At 37.5% G+C, this 27,600-nt stretch overlaps 1 protein-coding gene across 8 annotated transcripts in view; it reads left to right on the forward strand.

The window, feature by feature from the left end:
* RAP1GDS1 (Rap1 GTPase-GDP dissociation stimulator 1) overlaps window positions 1-27,600 on the forward strand; it is a 151,028-nt gene that overhangs the window by 28,713 nt on the left and 94,715 nt on the right. For 4 of the 8 annotated variants that reach the window (XR_008716777.1, XM_055587752.1, XM_055587753.1 and 1 more), the window contains exon 2: window positions 19,161-19,271. Coding sequence is in view for 4 of the 8 variants with exons in the window: in XM_055587752.1 (XP_055443727.1) it covers window positions 19,161-19,271 (111 nt within the window). In the remaining 4 variants the exon portion in view is untranslated. Of the gene's footprint in view, window positions 1-7,209; window positions 7,315-19,160; window positions 19,272-27,600 lie in introns of all 8 variants that reach the window. The other 4 variants (XM_055587758.1, XM_055587756.1, XM_055587757.1 and 1 more) reach the window with 3 other exon arrangements.

Below are 27,600 nucleotides of genomic sequence, written 5' to 3' on the forward strand. Positions count from 1 at the left end.
GGGGATCTTCCCAACCCAGGGATCGAACCCAGGTCTCCTGCTTTGCAGGTGGATTCCTTACCAGCTGAGCCACAAAGGAAGCCCAAGAATACTGCAGTGGGTAGCCTATCCTGTCTCCAGGGGACCTTCTCGACCTAGGAATCGAACCAGGGTCTCCTGCATTGCAGGCGAATTCTTTATCAACTGAGCTATCAGGGAAGCCCTTATAGTGGTTAAATTAACACAAATTAAAATAACAACTACATATTACTCTAAAGCCATCAGACCATCAAGAAATAGATACCAGTATTTATTATTAGCCAGGTTACTGGAAAAAGAATACTATCAACACATAGCTGTAAGAAAAGTGAGATCTTTCATCCTTTTTGGACAGCTGTTTGCAGCATTTAGATTCTTTACTGTCTCAGCTACCAGGGCAGCCCCATTTTAAATTAAAATATCAGCAATTCCATCCTGAGAGGCTATCCCATAAAACCAAAAGTACTCTGTACATGTCCAGCGATGCTTATTGCATTAGTGGTACCAATGACCAAAATGAAACACAGCAGAAGAAAGTGAAATGTATACAGGAATGATTGACTAAATTGTGCTCTATATCTGTACTATGAGGTATGGCAGTTATTTAAAAACATGAGTTAGAACTGTCCAGATTGGCTTAGAGTAATTTATGAGTTACTGAGCGAGAAAAACAAGATGCAAAAAAGTGTGTGTAGTATAATCCCATTTTAGTGAACAAAGCTTCCCAAATTTACTGTATATATTTATACATGATTCTGTAAAGGTTGTTAAAAAAAAAAAAAGTGAAAGCTTAAAAAACTTAGGTTACTGACATGTAAATAGAGAGGTTGAAATGGGGGCAAGGAAGACCAGCCAAAAAAAGAGATGATATTATCACATTTATGCGTTTTAATTAAGCTTTCTGTGCGTGTATAAAACATTAAATAACATTGAAAAAGCAAATTGAAAATAGTTCATTTGATGGGTCACATCTGGTGGGTGCCGTTAAATTCTGTGCAGCCGTTGTTCACTGAATGCTTACTGTCTGAGAGACAGCATGGTGGGTGTAATGAGTAGTACAGCTTTGACAGTTATTAATTATTACATCAACAGTCATCAACAGTGGTTGATTGTTTAATGTGTGCTGGGGCCTATTGTAAGAGCATTATGCATGACTTCACTTAATCCTCACAACACTCTGGTGAGTGTTGTTATTATATTATACTATATATTATTGTATTATTATAATAATAACACTCATCACAGTGTTGCAAGGAATAAATGAGGTTGTGCATAATGCTCTTACAATAAGCCCTAGTACACATTATATTATTGTTATTATCCCTGGAGCAGGGCGTGACAACCCACTCCGGTATTCTTGCCTGTAGAAACCCCATGGACAAAGGAGGCTGGCGGGCTACAGTCCGTGGGGTCGCAAAGATTGTCAGATACAACTGAGTGACTAAGCACAGCACATTATTATTATGTGTTACTTATTATTGTTATCTACATTTTATATATGAGAAAACAAAATAAGAAGCTTGTGTAATTTGTACAATTTAAGTGGTAGAACTAAGATTTGAACCCAGATGAACTGACTCCAGAGGCTACTCATCATTAAAATATGCTGCCATCTTTGTCCATGAGTTGCTTGTTACAGTGAAACAATGGCAGTATAGAAAACAGTGACCTCAGTGCCATCATTGAGGTTATGAACAAAATATGGGAGCCTAGAAAAGGAAGGGCTTGATCTGATTGCAAGAATATAGAATATCTCACAGCAGAATTGAATATTAGTTGACTCTGCGAAGTAAGTATAAGTAGTCATTCTGCAGATGGAGAATGCACAGAACGGCGGGGAGAATTTAATAAGCACAGTTATTAAAAAAAAAAAAATCCTGCAAAAAAGCCGGTAATGTAGTGGGACTGACATATATAATGTTTTGTGAGAAAGAAATAAGAGATAAGGGCATAATATTAGTTGAGACTCTTGGCTTTGATGTAAGGTATTCTGAACTTTAGGTAATTATTAATGGCTGAATACTTTTGAAAGAATAGTGATATGCTTTGAGAAAATCATATTTCTGAGGTCCTTAGCCAGGTGAATAGAAATTGAGAAGTTTGATCCAGGTTTCATAAGACTCAGAAACAATCTTAACATACTCATTTTAGTGTTAATAAGAAAGTTACAGACTCTAAGATGTATTTGTAAAGGAGGATCGATAATAACCAGAGGGAACTTAAGTCCTCTGTTAGTTTTTGAGTTTTCAACTAGCAGAGATGGATTAAAAGAAAGAAGGAAGCAAATATACTTTAAAGGTTTTTTATTTCCTCACACATAGTATAATTTAATGGAAGACACAAAACACTAATTTGTTAAAAGGTTCTGGGTTTTAGACTTGGCTCAGGACTTAATCTATAAAGATACATTAAGCAAAATAATAAGAAACTGAGTTACAATTTACAAAAGCTGAAAATACTATGAATTTTAATACATTACTTTCCATTGTCACACTAGTAAAAAACAATGATTTCTTCCTACTTTACTAGAAAAACTTATAAAATACTTTAATTTTGTCAGATAGTAAACACTTTAGATAAGTGAAATAAAATATTCAAGAGACATTGTTACTATTTCCAGCTCCCTAAGCCACTTGCTGGATCATCAAAAAAGCACGAGAGTTCCAGAAAAACATCTATTTCTGCTTTATTGACTATGCCAAAGCCTTTGACTGTGTGGATCACAATAAATTGTGGAAAATTCTGAAAGAGATGGGAATACCAGACCACCTGACCTGCCTCTTGAGAAACCTGTATGCAAGTCAGGAAGCAACGGTTAGAACTGGACATAGAACAACAGACTGGTTCCAAATAGGAAAAGAAGCACATCAAGGCTGTATATTATCACCCTGCTTCTTTAACTTCTATGCAGAGTACATCATGAGAAACGCTGGGCTGGAAGAAGCACAAGCTGGGATCAAGATTGTCGGGAGAAATATCAATAACCTCAGATATGCAGATGACACCACCCTTATGGCAGAAAATGAAGAGGAACTAAAGAGCCTCTTGATGAAAGTGAAAGAGGAGAGTAAAAAAGTTGGCTTAAAGCTCAACATTCAGAAAACTAAGATCATGGCATCCCATCACTTCATGGGAAATAATGGGGAAACAGTGGAAACAGTGTCAGACTTTATTTTTCTGGGCTCTAAAATCACCGCAGATGGTGACTGCAGCCATGAAATTAAAAGACAGTTACTTCTTGGAAGAAAAGTTATGACCAACCTAGATAGCATATTGAAAAGCAGAGACATTACTTTGCCAACAAAGGTCCGTCTAGTCAAGGCTGTGGTTTTTTCAGTGGTCATGTATGGATGTGAGAGTTGGACTGTGAAGAAAGCTGAGCGCTGAAGAATTGATGTTTTTGAACTGTGGTGTTGGAGAAGACTCTTGAGAGTCCCTTGGACTGCAAGGAGATCCAACCAGTCCATTCTAAAGGAGATCAGTCCTGGGTGTTCATTGGAAGGACTGATGCTGAAGCTGAAACTCCAATACTTTGGCCACCTTATGTGAAGAGTTGACTCATTGGAAAAGACCCTGATGCTGGGAGGGATTGAGGGCAGGAGGAGAAGGGGACGACAGAGGATGAGATGGCTGGATGGCATCACCGACTCGATGGACTTGAGTTTGAGTAAACTCTAGGAGTGGGTGATGGGCAGGGAGGCCTGGCATGCTGCGATTCATGGGGTCGCAAAGAGTCGGACATGACTGAGTGACTGAACTGAACTGAACTGAAGCTACCTGCCCTAAACTGACTTAATGCCATTCATTTTGAAATGAATATGAAATTCTTCCAGGCATGCATTAGCTATATTCTAGGTGCTTCAGAAGCTTGTTAGTACAAAAAAAAATTTTTTTTGGTGTAATAATGATATGGTAAAGCCTTGCTACTTCATATGTACATGAAGATTATATTCTCTTCAGTCTCAAGAATTACTTAATCTCTCTCATAAGAGTGTTGCTATTACTGTATATTTAGAAAATAGACTGTACATTTAGAAAATATTGAGAGGAATTTGAATTTGGAGCATAAACAAATAGATCTTGAACTTTCACAAACCCGGTTAGCAGCATTCGTCATCAATAGTGATAGAGTTGTCTAGAGAGATAAATACCTATCTCTCAGTCTGTCCATCCATCCACTACTATATAGTAAGATTATAGAATTAACATTTAAAAATATACACTATATTTTTATTTACATCCAGTGACCTTGAAGCTAAAGGTATTATTTCTAGATAACCTCTGTAGAGAAGATAAACTCTTAAAATTATGCTACCTTGAATAGCACAAAGAATTTCATGATTTACATTTGGAATCTAAAAAAGTGATACTGTCAGTTTATTTCTCTCACTCAGTTCTTGTCTGCTCATAACAAAGATTTAGAATGACTGGAGAACTTGTAGCTCAAACAGACAGGATTTTATTAAGCAGGCAGTATTCTTAATGACAAACTAGTTACAGCTCAAGCAGGCAGCAGACTCCTGAGACAGAGGAGCAGGCAGACCCCTAAAGAAGCACACGGAGCCTTCTTGGCTTCTCTTCTTGTGCTTTCTGTTTCCTCTGCCTGGAGTAGGATTGGTTATGCTCACTGCAAAATAGGGGATGGTACCAGTGTTTGCCTGATTGGTTATGCCCAGCAGCAATCAGGGAAGGGGTAGTGTTTTCTTGCCTGCGGTTCTCACTCTGGTCCTCCACTTCCCCTTTCAGGGTTTTTCGTTTTTTTTACCCTCTGCATGATTCTACCATCTTGGACTCCTTTTTCTTTACTATCTGACATTGCCAAGGAATTTATTTACAAGACAAATAGACTCAAACAGAAAATAAGGTTGCATATACTAAAGGGGAAAGAGGAGGAAGAATAAATCAGGGATTTGGGATTACCAGATGCACACTACTATATATGAAATATTAAAACTTAATGTATAGCACAGGGAACTGTATTCAGTATCTTGTAATAACCTATAATGGAAAAGAATCTGAAAAACAGTGTGTATATGTATACATACACACACTTTTTCATATATATATACACATATCTCCTAATCACTTTATTGTACATCTGAAACATTGTAAATCAACTGTACGTCAATTAAAAAAAAACAAGTTTTGGATTAATGAGATTCAGAAAGAAAAAATGAACGTAATACTAAAAGCTGAATAATTCTGGGTCCTAAAATAATTCCCTTTTGGATCTATTTTGTGACTAAATATTAATATCCTTGCATATGAAATAGTGCTTTCAGCATTCAGGTATTTAATTAGGGAATAATACTTGGAAAATACAAATTTGTTAAAAATGAACGGTATGTCTTCTCTACCGTCAACTGTTCTGACCATCAGCCCACTCTTCAGGTTGACTATAAAGCAAATGTTGCACAGTGCTTTACTTTATATTATTATATTAGAAATAAACAGTGGTTGTTTTTCTCTTTTAAGAAAAAAGAATTTCAGGACTTCCTATCCTAATATGACACTGTCTCATTTTGAGACTAGCTATTTTACACAGTATATTATTTGATAGTGATTATCTTAAGCACTTCTGTAGTCCAGTTATTTAAAAATAGCCCCACCTTTCTCATCTTTTTTTTTTTTTTAAGATATTAAGAAAAGAGAAACTGATAGCTGTAAAATTTTAGGTCTTACTAAAACACTTCCATTGCAGTAAATTGACTTTCTATCTAATAGATGAGAAATTGGAGCATAAAGAGCCTTTGGTGCCTAATGGTATATAGGATTAGAAAAGACTGGACAAGGTTGTTTTAAAAGTTCTAGCAGGAAGCATAGCTGTGTTCATGTCTTTATGTCTTAATATCCTTAACAAGGGCTTCTAAGAGGAAACACCTGAAATGAGAGCTAGCTTGCTGATCATGGTTAACAAAAGTTACAGTCATATTTTATCCAAATATAACAAGGCCTAAAAAGTGGCAGTTTTTTACATTGATAGGTAGATAGCTGGATAGATAAAGGAAGTTATCTGTTCAGCTGGGTAAAGGAAGGAAGGACAGAAAGAGAGCCAGCATAACATTTTATGTATTTATTTTTTTAATAATTTTTTTGAAGTATAGTTGATTTACTATATTGTGTTAGTTTCAGGTGTACAGAAAAGTGATTAAGCTATACATATATGCATATATCTATATTCTTTTTCTATTTTTTTTCCATTATAGTTTGTTACAAGATATTGAATATAGTTTCTTATGCTATGCAGTTAATCCTTGTTGTTTATATGTAGTAGTGTGGGTCTGTTAATTTCATATTCCCAATTTATACCTCCCTGCCCCTTTGGTAACCATGTTTGTTTTCCATGTCTGTGAGTCTGTTTCTCTTCTGTAAATAAGTTCATTTGTACTAATTTTTAGATTCCCCATATAAGTGATGACATATAATATTTGTCTTCCTCTAGATTCCATGTATAAGTGATAACATATAATATTTGTCTTTGTCTGATTTCACTTAGTATGATAATCTCTAGGTCCATCCATTGTTGCAAATGGCAGAACATTTATTCTTTTAATGGCTGATTAATATTCCATTGTGGGCTTCCCTGATAGCTCAGTGGTAAAGAATCCACCTGCCAGTGCAAGAGACGCAGATTCGATCCCTGGGTTGGGAAGATCCCCTGGAGGAGGAAATGGCAGCCCACTCCAGTATTCTTGCCTGGGAAATCCCATGGACAGAGGAGCCTGAGGGGCTACCATCCATGGGGTTGCAAGAGTGGGACATGACTTAGTGACTGTATATATGTATATTTTTTTCCCATTCTTTTATATATGTGTGTATATATATATATAGTTATATAGATATGTATCCATACTTTTTTAGATTCTGTTCCTGTATAGGTCATTATCACATGATCCAGGAATCCTACTCCTAGGTGTATATCTGGAAAAAATGAAGGCTCTAATTAAAAAAGATACATATGCTGAGTGGGATTGCTGAATCATGTGGTAACCATTGTATTTTGATTTGCACTTCTCTAATAATCAGCATTGTTTAGCATCTTTTCATATGTCTGTTATGTCTGTTGGCTATCTGTATGTCTTTGGAGACATGTCTAAGTCTCCTGCCCATCTTTTGATTGAATTATTTGCGTATTTTTGTTACTGATCAGCATCCCTTTCTAATTCTCTGGTGAACATGTCTGTTATCCAGAGAGAGAAGAGGACTCTGGGCGAAACCAAGGTCACACTAACATTAATGGGCAGGTACAGAAGAAGAAGACCAAGAACAAATGTTCAGAGACGCTGGTGTTTTGAAGTAAGTGGAGGAGAAAGAGTCTTGTTGCAAGGATATTAAATAAGAGAGTCAAGAAAAGTCCATTGGATTTGTCAAGATATCATTTAAGACTTTTGCCAGACTAATTTTAGTTTTAGAGTACTTCATTAGATTGTGATTTTAAGAGTGATTGAGTGGTTAAGAAGTAGGAGACACAGAATTAATGACCGAAGTCAGTTTTCCTTTAACTCTTTGAAGATGTCATATTTTCTTTCATAAGATAAGCTAGACCATATGCTGTCATATAAGAAATTATTCTTTTAAGAAAAAAAATTCATTTTAGTTGTTAATACTGCTTAATACTAGAACTTTTCATGCAAATTAGCCTGCTTTACTTATTGTCCCTGTCCTCCGCACCAGCCAGGAGCTTAGAAATTTTCTATTAGAACATGCCCTCCCCACCAGCCAGAAGCTTAGAAGTTTTCAGTTACAGTGCCTTAAGTCTGGTGGTGGTTTAGTCACTAAATCATGTCCAACTCTTTGTGACCCCATGAACTGTAGCCCACCAGGCTTCTCTGTCCGTGGGATTCTCTAGGCAAGAATAATGGAGTGGGTTGCCATTTTCTTCTCCAGGGGATCTTCCTGACCTAGGGATCAAAACAGGGTCCTCTGCATTGAGGGCAGATTCTTTACTGACTGAGCCACCATGGAAGCCTGTCTTAAATCATTAGTAAATGTAAAATACAGAAATATGGATGTATGCACAAAAAATTCAGATGGTAAGGATTCACTACTGAGATGTACTGTCATAGTTTGAGGGAGTCCAAAAATAATACCCTCTGTTGGCAGCCCACACCAGTACTCTTCCCTAGAGAATCCCATGGACTTAGGAGTCTGGCAGGCTATGGTCCATGGGGTTGCAAAGAGTTGGACATGACTGAAGCAACTTAGCATAGCATCCCTGCCCAAGTTCAGAATCATTGGCGATATAAGCAGATGAATTCTCTGGTGGAATTCAAAATAACTGCTTTAAAATTGATAAAGTCTAGAGTGAAGGACAGGGCTTATTTGCGTAGTCACAAAATAACAGCTAATACTTCAGGGCTGACTTAGATATGTTTACTAATAAGCTTGTTACTGGTGCGCTGGACAGCCAAAGAGAGGGAGAAGCAGAATTCTTGCCCCTTCTGCTAAAAGATCAGGAGCCCAAAAGGGGCTGAGCTATGCATACCTAGTTCTTCTCTTTCATCTCATTAGTGAAATAAATCATTCCTCTCCTGGATAATGGAGGTGGCAGATGCCGAGTGAGGAGGCAGAAGTGCCACTGTAATAGAAATTCCTAGTAAGGAAGCTTGAGACCAGTGGAAAAGGGCTTACTGCCTCATTTTATTTTCCAGTATGCTCTTTTAATGAGGTATAATTCATGCAAACTAAAATGCACAGATTTTAAGTGTACAGTTTGAGCTGTGACATACTTATGTAATCACTATTCCCATCAAGATATCAACATTCTAACACTTTTTAAACGGACTCACGGCAAGAGTTTTTTAAGTAGTAGCCTCTTAATTCATTTAAAATGCTTAAGTTCAGTTCAGTCTCTCAGTCGTGTCCAACTCTTTGCGACCCCATGAATCGCAGCATGCCAGGCCTCCCTGTCTATCACCAACTCCCGGAGTTTACCCAAACTCATATCCATCGAGTCGGTGATGCCATCCAGCCATCTCATCCTCTGTCGTCCCCTTCTCCTCCTGCCCCCAATCCCTCCCAGCATCAGGGTCTTTTCCAGTGAGTCAGCTCTTCGCATCAGGTGGCCAAAGTATTGGAGTTTCAGCTTTAGCATCAGTCCTTCCAATGAACACCCAGGACTGATCTCCTTTAGAATGGACTGGTTGGATCTCCTTGTAGTCCAAGGGACTCTCAAGAGTCTTCTCCAACACCACAGTTCAAAAGCATCAATTCTTCAGTGCTCAGGTTTCTTCACAGTCCAACTCTCACATCCATACATGACCACTGGAAAAACCATAGCCTTGACCAGACGGACCTTTAAATGCTTAAAAGATATATTAAATTTGTAATAATTCTGTTGACAGCTTTGACTGTCTCTGTATGAAGAATTTAGTGAACTTTTCCTCAAGAAATCTCACATCATTACATATATAATTATTTCTATGGACAGACTGAATGGTTTTTTTAATTGAGTAGAAATCTTTTTAAAAATGTATGTAGTTTTTAGTTATATATTTTATATTCTTAAGTACTTAAATTGGCTTCATTAATATCTCTATTTTAAAATATAACATCCTGATTTATATTTCTGATAATACGGAATGCATATTTAACAGGTAACATTTATTGAATACCTTCCCTTCCCCGCTGGTATACTTTGGCTCATAAGTGGGTGTTACAGAGGATGGCAGCTAGACAGCTTTCTGCAAGTAAGGAATGCGTTCCTTTATGCACTGAGTAAATTTAACAAATACTGACTGGCTGCCTTTTTGTGCCGAGTAATAGGTATAATGCAATGACGGTAATTGACAAGGTGCCCCATACAATATAGTGGGGGAGCAGCTGTGAAGGCTGGATGCAGTGATGGAAAATGACCCTGGAGGGTTGAGGAAGAGAAGATTTAGATGAGCACGGATGGTCTCTGGGGTGGTGACAGTTAGGCTGAGACTTAATGAGAAGGGGATGTCATGCAGGGAGCATTGGGGATGGAATCAAGGAAAAGAAAGAAGTAAAACAGGTCCAGATGTCTATACACATAGTACTAAATAAGTCTTAACTACTTTTATTACTTGTCGACTAATAGTTTTGATGGATTATTATAATTTGACTAACAGGGTATCTTGTTTTTTTCCTCAGTTTTGTGGTAACTATTTGTTACTTTTAGTAATATCAACTTAGATATTGTATCTTAGTCATACTTTATTTCAGAAAAATTAACCTGATAGCTACGTACTAAGATTGAACAAGTATATCTGAGATATGATTCCCTATGAGTTTTTAGTTAACAAAAGACATACATATGGACATAGTTTTCTTTTCCTTTAGGGAAAAAAATCAATTTCTTAAGCTATTTGAGCTCTCTTAAGAAAATAAGTATTAACAGTGGTTGTGAATTTTTAATAAAGTTTATTTAGGATGATTAGGTTAGCCACGAGTTGTATGAGGCATCACTGGAAAGTGTTTGTATTATATAACATAAATTTTAAGTTTACTTTTTCCTGGGTTAGCATGGAAAATAAATGACCACTTATTTAATAATTGTTCTTTAGTCAGTCAGTAATGTCCGACTGTTTGTGACCCCATGGACTGCAGCATGCCAGGCTTCCCTGTCTTCCCTGAGTTTGCTCAGAGTCATGTCCATTGAGCTGATGATGCTATCTAACTGTCTCATCCTCTGCTGCCTCCTCCTCCTCCTGCCCTCAATCTTTTCCAGCATCAGGGTCTTTTCCAGTGAGACTGCTGTTCACATCTGATGACCAAAGTATTGGAGCTTCAGTGTCAGCATCAGTCCTTCCAATGAGTATTCAAGGTTGATTTCTTTTAGCATTGACTGGTTTGATTTCCTTGTAGACCAAAGGACTCTCAAGAGCACAGTTTGAAAGTATCAGTTCTTAGGAACTCAGCCTTCATGTTGCAACTCTTACATCCTTACAGGACTACTGGAAGAACCATAGCTTTTACTATATGGACCTTTGTTGGTAAGGCGATAGCTCTGCTTTTAATATGCTGTCTAGATTTGTTATAGCTTTTCTTCTACAGAGCAAAGGTCTTTTAATTTCATGGCTGCAGTCACCGTTCGCAGTGATTTTGGAGCCCAAGAAAATAAAGTCTGTCACTTTTTCCATTTTTTCCCCGTCTGTTTGCTATGAAGTATGAAGTGATGGGACCAGATGCCATGATCTTCGTTTTTTTAATGTTGAATTTTAAGCCAGCTTCTTCACTCTCCTCCTTCACCTTCATCAAGAGGCTCTTTAGTTCTTCTTAGCTTTCTGCCATAGGGTGCTGTCATCTGCATATCTGAGGTTGTTTATATTTCTCCCAGCAATCTTGATTCCAGCTTGTGCTTCATGCAGTCCGGCATTTCGCATGATGTGCTCTGCATACAAGTTAAATAAGCAGGTTTGACAGTATACAGCCTTGATGTTCTCCTTTTTCAAATTTGAACCAGTCCATTGTTCCATGTCCATTTCTAACTGTTGCTTCTTGACCAGCATACAGGTTTCTCAGGAGTTAGGTAAGGTAATCTAGTATTCCCATCTCTTTAAGAATTTTCCACAGTTTGCTGTGATCCACACAAAGGCTTTCACGTAGTTAATGAAGCAGAAGTAGATGTTTTTCTGAAATTTCTCTAGTTTTTTCTATGATCCAACGGATGTTGGCAACTTGATCTCCAGTTCCTCTGTCTTTTCTAAATCCAGCTTATACATCTGGAAGTTCTCCGTTCATGTACTATTGAAGCGTAGCTTGGAGAATTTTGAGCATGACTTTCTGGTATATGAATTGAGTGCAATTGTGTATTAGTTTGCACATTCTTTGGCGTTGCCCTTCCTTGGGATTGGAATGAAAACTGACCTTTTTCAGTTCTGTGGCCACTACTGAGTTTTCCAAATTTGCTGACATATTGAATGCAGCACTTTAACAGCAGCATCTTTTAGGATTTGAAATAGCTCAGCTGGAATTCCATCACCTCCACTAGCTTTGTTCATAGTGATGCTTCCTAAGGCCCACTTGACTTCACACTCCAGGATGTCTGACTGTAGGTGAGTGACCACACCATTGTGGTTGTCCAGGTCATCAAGACCTTTTTTGTACAGTTCTTCTGTGTATTCTGCCACCTCTTCTTAGTATCTTCTGCTTCTGTTAGGTCCATACCATTTCTGTCCTTTATTGTGCCCATCTTTGCTTGAAATGTTCCCTTGGTATCTCTAGTTTTCTTGAAGCGATCTCTAGTCTTTCCCATTCTGTTGTTTTCCTCTATTTCTTTGCACTGATCACTGAGGAAGGCTGTCTTATCTCTCCTTGCTGTTCTTTGGCACTCTGCATTCAGATGGGCATATCTTTCCTTTTCTCCATTGCCTTTCATGTGTCTTCTTTTCTCAGCTATTTGTAAAGCCTCCTCAGACAACCATTTTGCCTTTTTATATTTCTTTTTCGATCACCACCTCCTAGTGCTACGAACCTTCATCCATAGTTCTTCAGGCACTCTGTCTGTCAAATCTAATCCCTTGAATCTATTTGTGACTTCCACTGGATAATCATGAGGGATTTGATTAGGTCATACTCGAGCAGCATAGTAGTTCCCTTCTTTCTTCTGTTTAAGTCTGAATTTTGCAGTACGTCCATTAAAGTTTATACCTTATTTGAGGCAGGGTGCTCAGGGCTGGTGCACTGGGATGACCCTGAGGGATGGGATGGGGAGGGAGATGGGAGGGAGGGTCAGGATGGGGAACACATGTATACACATGGCTGATTCATGTGAATGTATGGCAAAAACCACCACAATATTGTAAAGTAGTTAGCCTCCAATTAAAAAAGAAATAAATAAAGAAAAAAAAAGTTTATACCTTATTTGAAGTAAGAAAATGCTTGAGTTCATGATCTGAACCACAGTCAGCTCCTGGTCTTGTTTTTGCTGACTGTATAGAGTTTCTGCATCTTCAGCTGGGAAGAATATAATCAGTCTGATTTCAGTATTGACCATTTGGTGATCTCCATGTGTAGAGTAGTCTTCCATGTTGTTGGAAGAGTGTGTTTGCTATGAACAGTGCATTCTCTTGGCAAAACTGTTAGCCTTTGCCCTTCTTCATTTTGTACTCCAAGGTTAACTTTGCCAGTTACTCCAGGTATCTCTTGACTTCCTGCTTTTGCATTCCAGTCCCCTATGATAAGGCTTTTCTTGTGAGTCAGAGCGTAAAGAATCTGCCTGCAATGCAAGAGTCCTGAGTTTGATCCCTGGGTCAGGAAGATCCCCTGGAGAAGGGAATGGCAACCCACTCCAGTATTCTTGCCTGGAAAATCCCATGGACTGAGAAGCCTGGCGGGCTACAGTCCATAGGGTCACAAAGAGTCAGACACAACGAAGTGACTGGCACCCCTGTGAAGAAAAGGACCTTTTTTTGGTGTTGGTTCCAGAAGGTCTTGTAGGTCTTAATAGAACTGTTCAGCTTCAGCTTCTTTAGCATTAGTGGTTGGGGTTTAGACTTGGATTCCTGTGATACTGTACAAAATTCTATTAAAATTTATACGTTACTTTGAAGTACGAAAATGCCTGAAATTCAAATACTAGAGCAGCAATCTCAGGGGTCTTTGGTAACCTATTAGGGTGTCTGTGATGTCAAAACTATTTGCGTAGTATCAAGACATTTTTTTTTCTCTTTTTCACCGTGTTGACGTTTGCATTCACAGTGTTCTAAAAGTAATTGGAGTTGAAAACTGCTGGTGCTTCAGTGTGTGCTAATCAGTAGTAGCAGCAAACTGCAATAATTAGTAGTTATTATATTCTTTATTATCATATCCTTGAGTTTGAAAAAAATGCCAATTTCATTTAAGAATGTCAATGATGTGGGCTTCCCTGGCGGTCCAGTAGTTAAAACTTTGCCTTCCAATGTATCAAGTATGGGTTCAGTCCCTGATCTGGGAGCTAAGATCTCCCATGGCTCAGGGTCAAAAAAAATAAAAAATAAAAAAGAAGAAAACAAAACACAAAACAGAAGCAGTGTTGAACAAATTCAGTGTAGATTTTTAGCATGTTCCACATCAAAAAAAAAGACCATGTTTTAAAACTTTCAACCTTTTCATACACATTTTGAAAGTATACTGTGATAAAATGGGAAGTACACATAAAACACTTGCATTGCATTGTAAACTCTGATAGTTATCTCTAAGCAAAGCAGTTGTGCACTCTTGAGTTGTGAGCTGACTGAGATACTTTTTTTCCTTGGAATAACTTTTTTTTAAGAACTGAGAGATAAACTGGCTTTTCATATTTGGCAGATATTTTCTCACAAATGAATGAGGTTAATTTGTCACTGAAGAAAAAAATTGACAGTATCTGTTCCTAGTGATAAAATTAAGAATTTTTAAGAGAAAATTGGAACTCTGGAAAACTTGTATCACTTTCATCTTGATAGCGTGCTAATACCTAGTCTTTAAAAAGATTAGTGATGATATTAACAAATATGATATCTTGAAATAGTACAATGAAATGTGTCGATATTTGGAAGATATGCATGTCTCCATGACCTAATTTTTTAAATGATCAATTCATCAATGATAAATCTATTGCATGTATAAAAGCTTCAGAGTGCAAAAGAGCAATGGATTTTCATGTAACTTGGCAGTGCTCATTTGTATTGTTTCAGATTTCACATGGCAACTAATATTTTAAAAAATACTGCTCATTAAGTTTTGGTATGGTATCAAATAATGCCCACCATTATCTGAAGCCTATATGCAGGTCAGGAAGCAACAGTTAGAACTGGACATGGAACAACAGACTGGTTCCAAATAGGAAAAGGAGTACGTCAAGGCTATATATTGTCACCCTCTTCTTTAACTTCTATGCAGAGTACATCATGAGAAATGCTGGGCTGGAAGAAGCAGAAGCTGGAATCAAGATTGCTGGGAGAAATATCAGTAACGTCAGATATGCAGATGACACCACCCTTATGGCAGAAAGTGAAGAGGAACTAAAAAGCCTCTTGATGAAAGTGAAAGAGGAGAGTGAAAAAGTTGGCTTAAAGCTCAACATTCAGAAAACGAAGATCATGGCATCTAGTCCCATCACTCCATGGGAAATGGATGGGAAAATAGTGGAAACAGTGTCAGACTTTATTTTTGGGGACTCCAAAATTACTGCAGATGGTGATTGCAGCCATGAAATTAAAAGATGCTTACTCCTTGGAAGAAAAGTTATGACCAACCTAGATAGCATATTCAAAAGCAGAGATATTACTTTGCCAACAAAGGTCCATCTAGTCAAGGCTATGGTTTTTCCAGTGGTCATGTATGGATGTGAGAGTTGGACTGTGAAGAAAGCTGAGCGCCGAAGAATTGATGCTTTTGAACTGTGGTGTTGGAGAAGACTCTTGAGAGTCCCTTGGACTGCAAGGAGATCCAACCAGTCCATCCTAAAGGTGTTCATTGGAAGGATTGATGCTGAAGCTGAAACTCCAATACTTTGGCCACCTCATGCGAAGAGTTGACTCATTGGAAGCAGGAGGAGAAGGGGACGACAGAGGATGAGATGGCTGGATGGCATCACCAACTCGATGCACATGAGTTTGGGTGAACTCCGGGAGTTGGTGATGGACAAGGAGGCCTGGCGTGCTGCGATTCATGGGTTCGCAAAGAGTCGGACACAACTTAGCGACTGAACTGAATTGATTATCTGAAGAGGCAGTTAAAATACTCTCCTGTTTCTCAACCGTGTATATGTGTGAGGCTGAGTTTTTTTCATCTACTCAATCAAAACAACAAATATAAAAGATTGAGTACAGAAGCAGATAGGAGGATCTGCTTTTTCACTCTCCTCTTTCACTTTCATCAAGAGGCTTTTTAGTTCCTCTTCACTTTCTGCCATAAGGGTGGTGTCATCTGCAAATCTGACGTTACTGATATTTCTCCCGGCAATCTTGATTCCAGCTTCTTCTGTAGGGCAGACATTATAGAGACTTGTGAAAATGTAGAGCAGTGCTGCTCTTCAGTAAGTTTTCTCAGTTTTGAAGTATTTTTCATTAAAAATATAATTATGTTAATAGTCTTATTTTAGTTTTAAGTGAATTACTAAAGTCAGTCTTTAAAAGTCTCATTTTTAATTTTTAGTATGTTAAATATCAATATAAATAATTTTAAAAAGAGCTCTTTTGTACATGATACTATACACAGAAAATACTAAACACACCACCAGAAACTATCACACCTTATCAATGAATTTGGTAAAGTTGCAGAATACAAAATTATTATACAGAAATTTGTTGCGTTTCTGTACACTAACAATGAACTATCGGAAAAAGAAGTTATGATGATAATCCCATGTACTGTTGCATCAAAGAGAATAAAATACGTAGGAATAAACCAACCTGAGGAGTTAAAAGACCTGTACTTGGAAAACTATGAGACATTGATGAAGGAAATTGAGATTTTACAAGCAGGTGAAGATATACAATATTCTTGGATTGAAAGAATTACTATTGTTAAAATGACCATACTACCCAAGGCAATCTACAGATGCAATCCTTGTCAAAATACCAATGGCATTTTTCACAGAACTAAAACAAATAAGTTAATAATTTGTATGGAAGCACAAAAGACCCTGAAAAGCCAAAACTATCCTGAGAAAGAAGACCAGAGCTGAAGGAATGACACACCTTTACTTCAGACTATACTACAAAGCTGTGGTCATCAAAACAGCATGGTGCTGGCACAGGCAGCACCATAGATAACTGAAAGAGAATAGAAAGCCCAGAAATAAACTGACACACTTATGGCCAATTAATATGCAACAAAGGAAGCAAGACCATACAATGGAGAAAAGATGGTGTCTTCAATAAGTAGTGCTGGGAAAACTGGATAGCTGCATGGAAAAGAATGAAATTAGAACATTTTCTAATACCATATGCAAAGCTAGACTCCAAATGGATTAGAGACCTAAATGTAGGACCAGAAATTATAAAATTCCTAGAGGAAAATATAGACAGAACACCTTTTCATATAAATTGTAGCAATAGTTTTTTGGATCAGTCTCCTAAAGCAAAGGAAATAAATTAAAGCAAAAATAAACAAATGGGACCTAGTTAAACTTAAAAGCATTTGTGCATCAAAGGAAAGCATCAGCAAAATGAAAAGCCTACTGAATGAGAGAAAATATTTACTAATAATATGACCAATAAGGGGTTAATGTTCCTAAATATATAAGTAGCTGATACAGCGAAAATCAGAAAAAAACAAACAACCTGATTAAAAAATGGACAGAAGACCTGAACAGATATTTTCCAAAGACATGCAGATGACTATTAGGCACATTAAAAAATGTTCAACATCATTAATCATCAGGAAAATATGTCAGAACCACAATGAGCTGTCAGCTAACACCTGGCAGAATGGCTGTCATTAGAAAGACCACAAGTAACACATGCTGGTGAGGATGTGAAGAAAAGGGAATCCTTGTATACTGTTAGTAGGAATGTAAATTGGTGTAACCACCGGAAAACACCATGGAGATTTCTCTAAAAATAGAACCACCATATAAGCCCTGTAATTCCACTCCTGGGTATACATATCAAAACACTAATTCAAAATGATACATTCATCCCAGTGTTCATAGCAGCCCCTCTCCCCTTTGTTCTCCACACTGGTTACCACTGCTTTGTTCTCTGTTATCGGTGAGGCTGGTTTTTTTTTTCGCTATATTTACTAGTTTGCTGTATTTTTTAGATTCTACATATAAATGATATCACACATTATTTGTCTCAGTGTTCCAGTATTAAAAAGGAAGGAAATTCTGCCATTTGCAACAAGGTGGGTAGACCTAGAGAGTATTATGCTAAGTGAAATAAGTCAGACAAATACTGTATGATATCATTTATATGTGGAATTTAAAAAATACAACAAACTAGTAAATACAGTAAAAAAGCAACAGACTCACTGATACATAGAATAAAGCATGGGCAATAAAAGGGTAAAGGATTAAGTACTACAAACTATGATGTAGAGAATAAGCTACAAGGGTATATTGTACAATATAGGGAATATAGCAAGTATTTTATAATAACTATAAATGGATTATAACCTTAAAAAATTGTGAATCACTGTATTCTATACCTGTTATTTATATAACATTATACATCAAATATATTTCAATAAAAATTTAGTAACTCCTTGGCATCCTAAATAATTTTTAATATGTAAAAAAATTTTAACAATCTATGGTCTGGAGAAATCCATATATAATTTAGGAGAAGAGCAGTGTTTTAAAGGGCCTCCCAGGTAGCTCAGTGGTAAAGAACCCACCTGTCAATGCAGTAGACACAGGTTCAATCTTTGGGTCTGGAAGATCCTCTGGAGGAGGAAATGGCAATCACTCCAGTATTCTTGCCTGGGAAATCCCGTGTACAGAGGAGTCGGGAGGGCTACAGTGCATGGGGTCGCAAAAAGTCAGACTTGACTTAGTGACTGAGCATGCAAAGTGCTGTAAAATCCAAAATGTGCACCTTTTGACTTAAAGCAGTACTTTGAAGTGTTTAAATGGCAGTTTTAAAAAGCTTTGTATTATTGAGCATCCCCGTAGACAGGGACTTCTGTCCATGGAATTCTCCAAGCAAGGATACTGGAGTGGGTAGCCATTCCTATCCTTCCCCAGGGGATCTTCCCCATCCTTGGGTCTCCCGCATTGCAGGCAGATTATTTACCATCTGAGCCATCAGGGAAGCCCATAATAATAAACAGACTTTATTTTATTTTAAGTCAAATTATTTTGAAACTTTTCTAAAGCTTCATTTTCATTTTATATATTTAAAATGCAACAGAGGAAGCCAAAAAAATGTAATCCATTATTACTTGGAAAGCTTATGTAAGTTTTTGTGGACTTTTCGTTTTTTTCAGTTAACCAGAGCTGGTTCATGAACAATAAATAAGGCATAAGAATGCTGAAAAGATGTTCTGTGACTATAGAATATTCTTGGTATCATACAGATACAATGACTATTGTATATGAGTTAAATGGATAAAATTGTATTAAAAAATGAGTAATTGTATAGTCCATTGCCATTTTGGAATGTATATGAAAATTAATTCCCCATAATGGGAGCCTTTTGCTTCTTTGTACTGTTTATCATGAAACATGATGGTTAGTGAGGTTTCTGATTTCTCTTTTTTTCTCTAAGCAGATAATCTCAGTGATACCCTCAAGAAGCTGAAGATAACAGCTGTTGACAGAACTGATGATAGTTTAGAAGGATGCTTGGATTGTCTACTTCAAGCTTTGACACAAAATAGTAAGTTGATTTTTTTAGGTGGCGGGGGAGCGGTGCCCTGGTGACTCAGACTGTGGAGTCTGCCTGCAGTGCAGGAGACCTGGGTTTGATGCCTGGGTTGGGAAGATCCCCTGGAGATGGAAATGGCAACCCACTCCAGTATTCTTGCCTGGAAAATCCCATGGATGGAGGAGCCTGGCAGGCTACCTTACATGGGGTCGCAAAGAGTAGGACACGACTGAGCGACTTCACTTTACTTTACACTTTAGTAAGTTTTTTTTATGTTTACTCAAATGCCAAACAAACAAACAAAAAAAATCAAGTCAGCAATCTTTCAAAAATTTATATATAGTTTAGCAAATAACTTGCATTCACATTGTTTGAATTCTTTTGAATCTTGTGTTTGAATACTGATGCTGTTTTCCTTGTTCCACCCTCCTACCTACCTTCCCACCCCCAGGATACTGAAAGCCAAGTTGATAGGCAGAAGAAAGGAGAAATTGATTGGTAGTGATGACATTAATACCAATCCCAGAGAGAGGCAGTTCTTAACTGACATGCATCGAGAGTTGTTTTTCTTCTTAACACCTACATTTGTGCTTTAAAAAAAAGACTGTGTTTACATGTGGAGAGGAGAGAGAGGAAGCTTATGAAAAAAGGAAGAAACAGAGAGGGCGCTTAAAACCCTTAACATATTTTTATGATAGCTTTTTAATCATTTTACTTTAAAATAATGTATGCTTAGATTTAATTGGAAAGAGCCATCATCAGTCATCCAAAAATCCCTTAAAATTGAGGTAACTCTTGATCTTTGGTGGTGTGGTAAATAATACTAGAGATAAAAATTACACAGCTCTTCACTGACCAATTCATTGTATTCTTGCATTTGAGCCATCATATTTCTAGTCATTAATTTCTGTATTATCACAGTGAATAGATAGATACAGAATACTTTTCATTTGTTCTCTTAATTCTGCTTGGTTGTACTTTGGTTTATGCTTTACTTGTTTTTAATTATGCCTTTATTTTACCCTGAGAGTAATTATGTAGCTGACAAATAATTCAGAAGGGAAGTTATATACTGTATTGTTAAAGTTAAATTTGAAGCACTCTGAGATGTATGCCTTTTTTTTTTCTTTAGTAAACTGTGATTAGAAAATTAAAATAATTGACTGCAGTGGTCTTCATGAAAAAGTGCATTTTAAAGGTGGCTTTTAAAGTTCTGTTTCTGTAGTTGTTTGCTTTTGAGATTACAGTTTTGTCAAGCTGTCTGATCTTAGAGATATCACAGAAGGGGTTTAAAACAAGGTGTTCAATGAGACCATCTTGATAAAGAGAAAAGAGAATGTGTAAGGCTTTGTTCACCATTGTAGTAAATTTGTGTGGCTATTTAAATTTAATAGTTAAATTTAATAAAAGATTAAGTTTTTTACTCTTAACTTTTTAGTAACCCTGTTTGGTTGGTGACTACCTTACTGGGGATCAATGATGTAGACTATTTACACAATGACAGAAGATTCTTACGGATAGCGCTGGGCTTAAAGATGAGAGAAAACCACAGGATGACCTGATATTTATGCATGCCTATATAGGTCGATTTACATAATATGTAATTAGTCTACATAAATTGAGTATCTCAAATTCATTTTTTTTTTGAAGCCTTGCTTTTTTATAACTTCATTTTAAATGGCCCAGTTTTTTCTTTGTGTTAGAAACATGCAGTATTTCCCAAATGGACCATTCATTCAATTCAGTACCTGAAGGACAGGGATTCCATGTCCTTCGTTATACATTGAGGGGCGCTCAGTGCTCTCCTGGAAAGACTGAAACCCAGAGAAAGTTGATAAAGAGAAGTGAAAAAAGGAAACAAAACTTCATAGTGTTTTAAAGAACAGATTCAGGAAATACTGACAAGTATGTATGGTGTTGGATTAAATTTCAGACCCATTGCAGAGTTATTTGTTAGCCCCATTTATTGAAGATGGTTTTGAAATTGTATTTCATAAAATGGTAAGGACAAATAGTTACACAATGGTAATGAAAACAACAAATTGCCAATTTAATCATTGACTCTTCGGGAAGGGAACAAAAGGGATATGTCTTCTTAAGAATCTGTAACAAAATTCATAATTGTCTTCACATCTGAGACTGTTGACACCAAAGAATTTGATATAGGAAGAGGTAGTTCCTGCAGATGTCCTGTCTTTAACTTCCGAATGATATGTATCATTGATTGAGGGTCCACTGTGTGCTCAGCACCAGACTTCAGACAATCTGTTGTCTGATCTTTCCTATAGACCCATGATGAGGTATTATATACATCACCATTTAAAAGATAGGGAAACAGTCCCTGTAAGTTTACTTGCCTTGCTCTGGCAGAATCCAAAGTTTGAATTTTAATTTTTAGTTTACAAAATTAAAAAAACTACATTCTGAGTAAAGTGCAGCTTTTTTCTGAGTTTATAGAATGTGAAAGAAAGTGTTTTCAGAAGCTAGATTTTAATATGGTTTTAAATTTTTGCCTTTTTTTAAAAAGTAGTTTCAAATTATTAGTACAGAGGAAGGAGATTTATAAATCCATGAGCTGTATATTTTTAGATATTTGTTGATATGTTTTATAAAATTAACATCTAGCTTTTAAGCAAGAAAAATTTTTTAAATATCAGTGAGATGTTTATTTTATACAGTTGTTCTTACTTCTCTGAATAAAGTGCTTGATCCATTGCTACTTCTATGCTCTTAAAGGTAAAATTATAAAGCATATAAGTTAGAATCTATTCTGGCTTTTCTACACAGAGAAGTTCTAGTTTCATAATTCTTCCTTTAGTGTCAGGTATTCTAACTAAAAATATCAGTGTTTGCATTAGTATTGCACCTGATCAAGAAAGAATGATTTCTCTATCTGTACAAGATGGTAATGTGGGTAATGGAAATCTAAAAGTTTTATTTTATTATTTACTAACCTGTCATTAAAAGCAGAGATATTACTTTGCCAACAAAGGTCCGTCTAATCAAGGCTATGGTTTTTCCCGTGGTCATGTATGGATGTGAAAGTTGGACTGTGAAGAAAGCTGAGTGCGGAAAAATTGATGCTTTTGAACTGTGGTGTTAGAGAAGACTCTTGAGAGTCCCTTGGACTGCAAGGAGATCCAACCAGTCCATCCTAAAGGAGACCAGTCCTGCGTGTTCATTGGAAGGACTGATGCTGAAGCTGAAACCCCAATGCTTTGGCCACCTAATGAGAAGAGTTGACTCATTGGAAAAGACCCTGATGGATGCTGGGAGGGATTGGGGGCAGGAGGAGAAGGGGACGACAGAGGATGAGATGGCTGGATGGCATCACCGACTCGATGGACATGAGTTTGGGTGAACTCCAGGAGCTGGTGATGGACAGGGAGGCCTGGTATGCTGCAATTCATGCGGTTGCAAAGAGTTAGACACGACTGAGTTACTGAACTGAACTGAACCTGTCATTGGAAGGGACATTTCTGAAAGGAAAGAAATGCTTTTAAGTTTTTACATTGTGGGAATTTACAAATGATTAGAATCTGAAATTAGAATTTTCACTTTGCATGACTTCAGAGTGTTTTTTTGAATTTGGAGTGGGCATTAAATCTAGTATATGTAAGGATCTTAAGAGACAAAAGTTGAAAATTTGAGTATTTGCTAGACTTTATTGAAAACATATTGTTTAAGCAAGCATTTTGTGTACATCTGAGATCTGAATTAATATAGAAGCATTCAGTCACTCATTTATTACTAAATACTTTAGCTCTCAAATGTTTTTAGTAAATATATAAAGGCTACCAGTAAAGAAATCAGCCTGGTTTATTCTGGTCTCTCTTGATTAAGGGAATAGTTAGAAGATTGTTCGTAAATGCTTTTTAAGTTGTATTGGTACTCGGTTTCATGCTTATTTGAATATGGAAAACAGGCCACATTTTTGTCCCTAAACATTAAGACAGGAATTGTCCTTAGAGAATATGACATCTGATCCACCTTATAGGACAACCTACTAGCATAAATTAAAGGCCTCAAAATAAGCAAAATTAACAGTCATTGATAATAAAAATTCTGTTCTGTTGTAAGAGAATGGGGACCATGTTCTTGTTGGTTGGGGAAATCAAAGAACAATATCAGCATGATCACCAACACAGCTTTTACATCTTTTTCCTAACAGATTAGACTGTTTTCCTCTGTCTTACTGCCTCATATACCTTTGTGTTTTAACTTGAGTTAATTGCCTGGTGGCAGTTATTATCTATAGAAAACCTTATGAAAAAACATCAGTTTACTTGTTTTTAAAGAAGGAAATATTTAGTATCTAGTTCCATATTTATAACTTCATAATATTCATCTCTGTATTGAATTCTTGGGTTATTTCTTAGCCCTTGTTCTTAGCCCTAGTTCCATATTTATAACTTCATAATATTCATCTCTGTATTGAATTCTTGGGTTATTTCTTAGCCCTTGTTCTTTATTTTATTCATTATGTTGATTTTTGGTTCCCTGTTAGGCTATAATCCTAAGCATATCAAATAATGTATGGAAGCTGCTCAAGTAGATCATAAATCTTGTCTAACAGTAAGAATTTTCTGTTGTCATTTACTTTTAGTCTGCTTTATGCCTTTAATTTTGTTGAACAGACTCATTGTCATGTATCAAAATTATTTCCTAAGTTAAAGACTTTGAAATTTATTATCAACTGTTTTTCAATAGCCTTATTAAATCTGCAGTTACTGATCATGAAAGATTGCTGCTGTTTTAGTAGAAATGAAAGTTTATTTTACTTAATTCTTTCATAGTAATATCTAGATAACACTTTTTTACTCTAAGGTATCAAATGTACCACAGAGTGGCATGTCTTTTTTGCAAGGTGAATTAGTTGGTCTCCTCCTTTACATACTTTTGAATTATGTGGCTCTTTTAATTATTGTGTCCATCATTTATAAGGGCTTATGGCTGGTGCTAATCATAAGTTACCAAGGGTTCAGTTTTTATTAAATAAAGAAGGAAAGTGAAGTTGCTTAGTCATATCTGACTCTTTGCGACCCCATGGCCTGTAGCCTACCAGGGTCCTCTGTCCATGGGATTTTCCAGGCAAGAATACTGGAGTGGGTTGCCATTTCCTTCTCCAGGGGATCTTCTCAACCCAGGGGTTGAACCCTGGGTCTCCCGCATTGCGGGCAGACGCTCTACGATCTGAGCCACCAGGGAAGCCCTTATTAAAGGTAGTATTTGAAGAGTTCAGTTAAGTTCAGTTGCTCAGTCGTGTCCGACTCTTTGCGACCCCATGAATCCCAGCACACCAGGCCTCCCTGTCCATCACCAACTCCCAGAGTTCACCCAGACTCATGTCCATCGAGTCAGTGATGCCATCCAGCCATCTCATCCTCTGTCGTCCCCTTCTCCTCCTGCCCCCAGTCCCTCCCAGCATCAAGGTCTTTTCCAATGAGTCAACTCTTCTCATGAGGTGGCCAAAGTACTGGAGTTTCAGCTTTAGCATCATTCCTTCCAAAGAAATCCCAGGGCTGATCTCCTTCAGAATGGACTGGTTGGATCTCCTTGCAGTCCAAGGGACTCTCAAGAGTCTTCTCCAACACCACAGTTCAAAAGCATCAATTCTTTGGCGCTCAGCCTTCTTCACAGTCCAACTCTCACATCCATACATGACCACAGGAAAAACCAGAAGAGACTGAACTAGAGACTGTTCAGTTCAGTTCTGTCACTCATTCATGTCCAACTCTTTGTGACCCCATGAATTGCAGCACGCCAGGCCTCCCTGTCCATCACCATCTCCTGGAGTTCACTCAGACTCACATCCATCGAGTTGGTGATGCCATCCAGCCATCTCATCCTCTGTCGTCCCCTTCTCCTCCTGCCCCCAATCCCTCCCAGCATCAGAGTCTTTTCCAATGAGTCAACTCTTCACATGAGGTGGGCAAAGTACTGGAGTTTCAGCTTTAGCATTCAAATAAAAAGACACTGAGAGTTCTTGATGAATTAAGATCTCCTGGATCTTCCCTGTCGCTTAGACGGTAAAGAATCTGCTTGCAATGCAGGAGACCCGGGTTCTATTCCTGGGTCAGAAAGATCCTCTGGGGAAGGGAATGGCAACCCACTCCAGTATTCTTGCCTGGAGAATCCCATGGACAGAGGAGCCTGGCAGGCTACAGTCTGTGGGATCGCAAAGAGTCGGACACGACTGAGCGACTAACACTACACTACTGCTGCTAGTGGTTGTTCAGTCGCTAAGTTGTGTCCAGCTGTTTGTGACCCCATGAACTGCAGCACGCCAGGCTTCTCTGTCCACTTCGCCATCTCCTGGAGCTTGCTCAAATTCATGTCCGTTGAGTCAGTGATGCTATCCAACCATCTCGTCCCCTGTCGTCCCCTTCTCCTCCTGCCTTAAATCTTTCCCAGCATCAGGATCTCTTCTAATGTGTCGGCTCTTCGCATCAGGTAGTCAGAGTACTGGAGCTTCAACATCAGTCCTTCCAATGAATATTCAGGATTGATTTCCTTTAGCATTGACTGGTTTGATCTCCTTGCAGTCCAAAGGGACTTTCAAGAGTCTTCTCCAACACCACAGTTCAAAAGCATCAATTCTTTAGCACTCAGCCTTCTTTATGATCCAATTCTCACATCCATACTTGACTACTAGAAAAACCATAACTCTGACTAGATGGACCTTTGTTGGCAAAGTAATGTCTCTGCTTTTTAATACACTGTCTAGGTTTCTCTTAGCTTTTCTTCCAAGGAGCAAGCATCTTTGAATTTCATGGCTGCAGTCACCATCTGCAGTGATTTTGGAACCAAAGAAGATAGTCTGTTACTGTTTCCATTGTGTTTCTCCATCTGTTAGCCATGAATTGATGGGACTGGATGCCTTGATCTTAGTTTTTTGAATGTTAAGTTTTAAGCCAGCTTTTTCATTTTCCTCTTTCACCTTCATCAAGAGACTCTTTAGTTCCTCTTACCTTTCTGCCATAAGGGTGGTGTCATCTGTATATCTGAGGTTATTGATATTTCGCCTGGCCATCTTGATTCCAGCTTGTGTTTCATCCAGTCTGGCATTTCACGTGATTTATTCTGCATATAAGTTAAATAAGCAGGATGACAATATGCAGCCTTGATATACTCCTTTCCCACTTTTGAACCTGTCCATTGTTCATGTCCAGTTCTAACTATTGCTTCTGGACCTGCATACAGATTTCTCAGGATGCAGGCAAGGTGATCTGATATTCCCATAGTAGTGGTGGCCATCTAAATCTGAATTTTCCTACACAGTCTAAAAAGATTTCATATAAAATCAACAAAAAAGATCGGATAAAATAAAATATTCATAACCTGTGTTGGAGAAAACTAAGAACTTCACGTTACTAGGAAAGAGAGAAATAAATACCTATATCTGGCCTACTCAGCTTCAGATCCCATTTTAGAGTTCATGAAGACTGCAGAGACTACATGGAAAAGACAAGAGGGGTTGAATCAGCAGCCCTAGGGGTGGTAATTTACAATTAAAATTGTTTTTAGAAAAATCTTACCTTGGTGGGAAAATCCTAAGATTTGGGCTTAGATTCACTTAGAGCATTGGCTGTTCAGAAATCAAAAGGAGACTTTTGTCTCCTAGGGAACATAAGACCCTAGGCAGCAGATCAGGAGAGTGCTTCTTCTGAGGATGAAATCGTTCTCCCTCGTAGGCTTGGTGATGAAGGGAAAGGACACAAGATGGGGAAATTTAAGTGTCCTGTAGAAGTAAGAAAATCATGCTGTTAGAAGACACACTAATATCTCTCTTTGGCTTAATTTCAGAAGAAGGAGCTTTCGAACTAAAAAACCGGAGAATGGATCCTAAATCTTTTCCTTACTGTATACAACTTTTATTGCTAGTTAAAGAAAAACTACACACTGAAGAGCCTGGCACGCTACAGCCCCTGGGGTCACAGAGAGTCGACTTGACTGAGTGACCAACACTTTTACTTTTCACACACTGCCTAGGAAATTGCAGGTTATGTATGTACGTAGGTACTACAAGGAAAACGCAGAATATGAGAATCGAAACATTTTAGCTATTAAATTTTTTTTTCCTAAACCAACCATGAAGCAGTTACCAGTAACAGAACACCATGACCCATATTAAATATCCTTAAGCCTTTATAGATATGAAAAGGCAGAAGAATATATGAATAAGAAATTCAGAAACTTGGAGCCAGAGTAGATAAATACTAGGAAGATGTGAAGTAAAAGTTGACTAGAAGATGAAGAAAAAGAATCATTTTAAAAATTAAGAGTAAATTACAGGGTACCAAGGAGGAATAGAGATGACTGAAAATTTAATGAAGCACAT

This window comes from Bubalus kerabau, chromosome 7 (genome assembly GCF_029407905.1).
Source record: "Bubalus kerabau isolate K-KA32 ecotype Philippines breed swamp buffalo chromosome 7, PCC_UOA_SB_1v2, whole genome shotgun sequence".
NCBI lineage: Eukaryota > Metazoa > Chordata > Mammalia > Artiodactyla > Bovidae > Bubalus > Bubalus kerabau.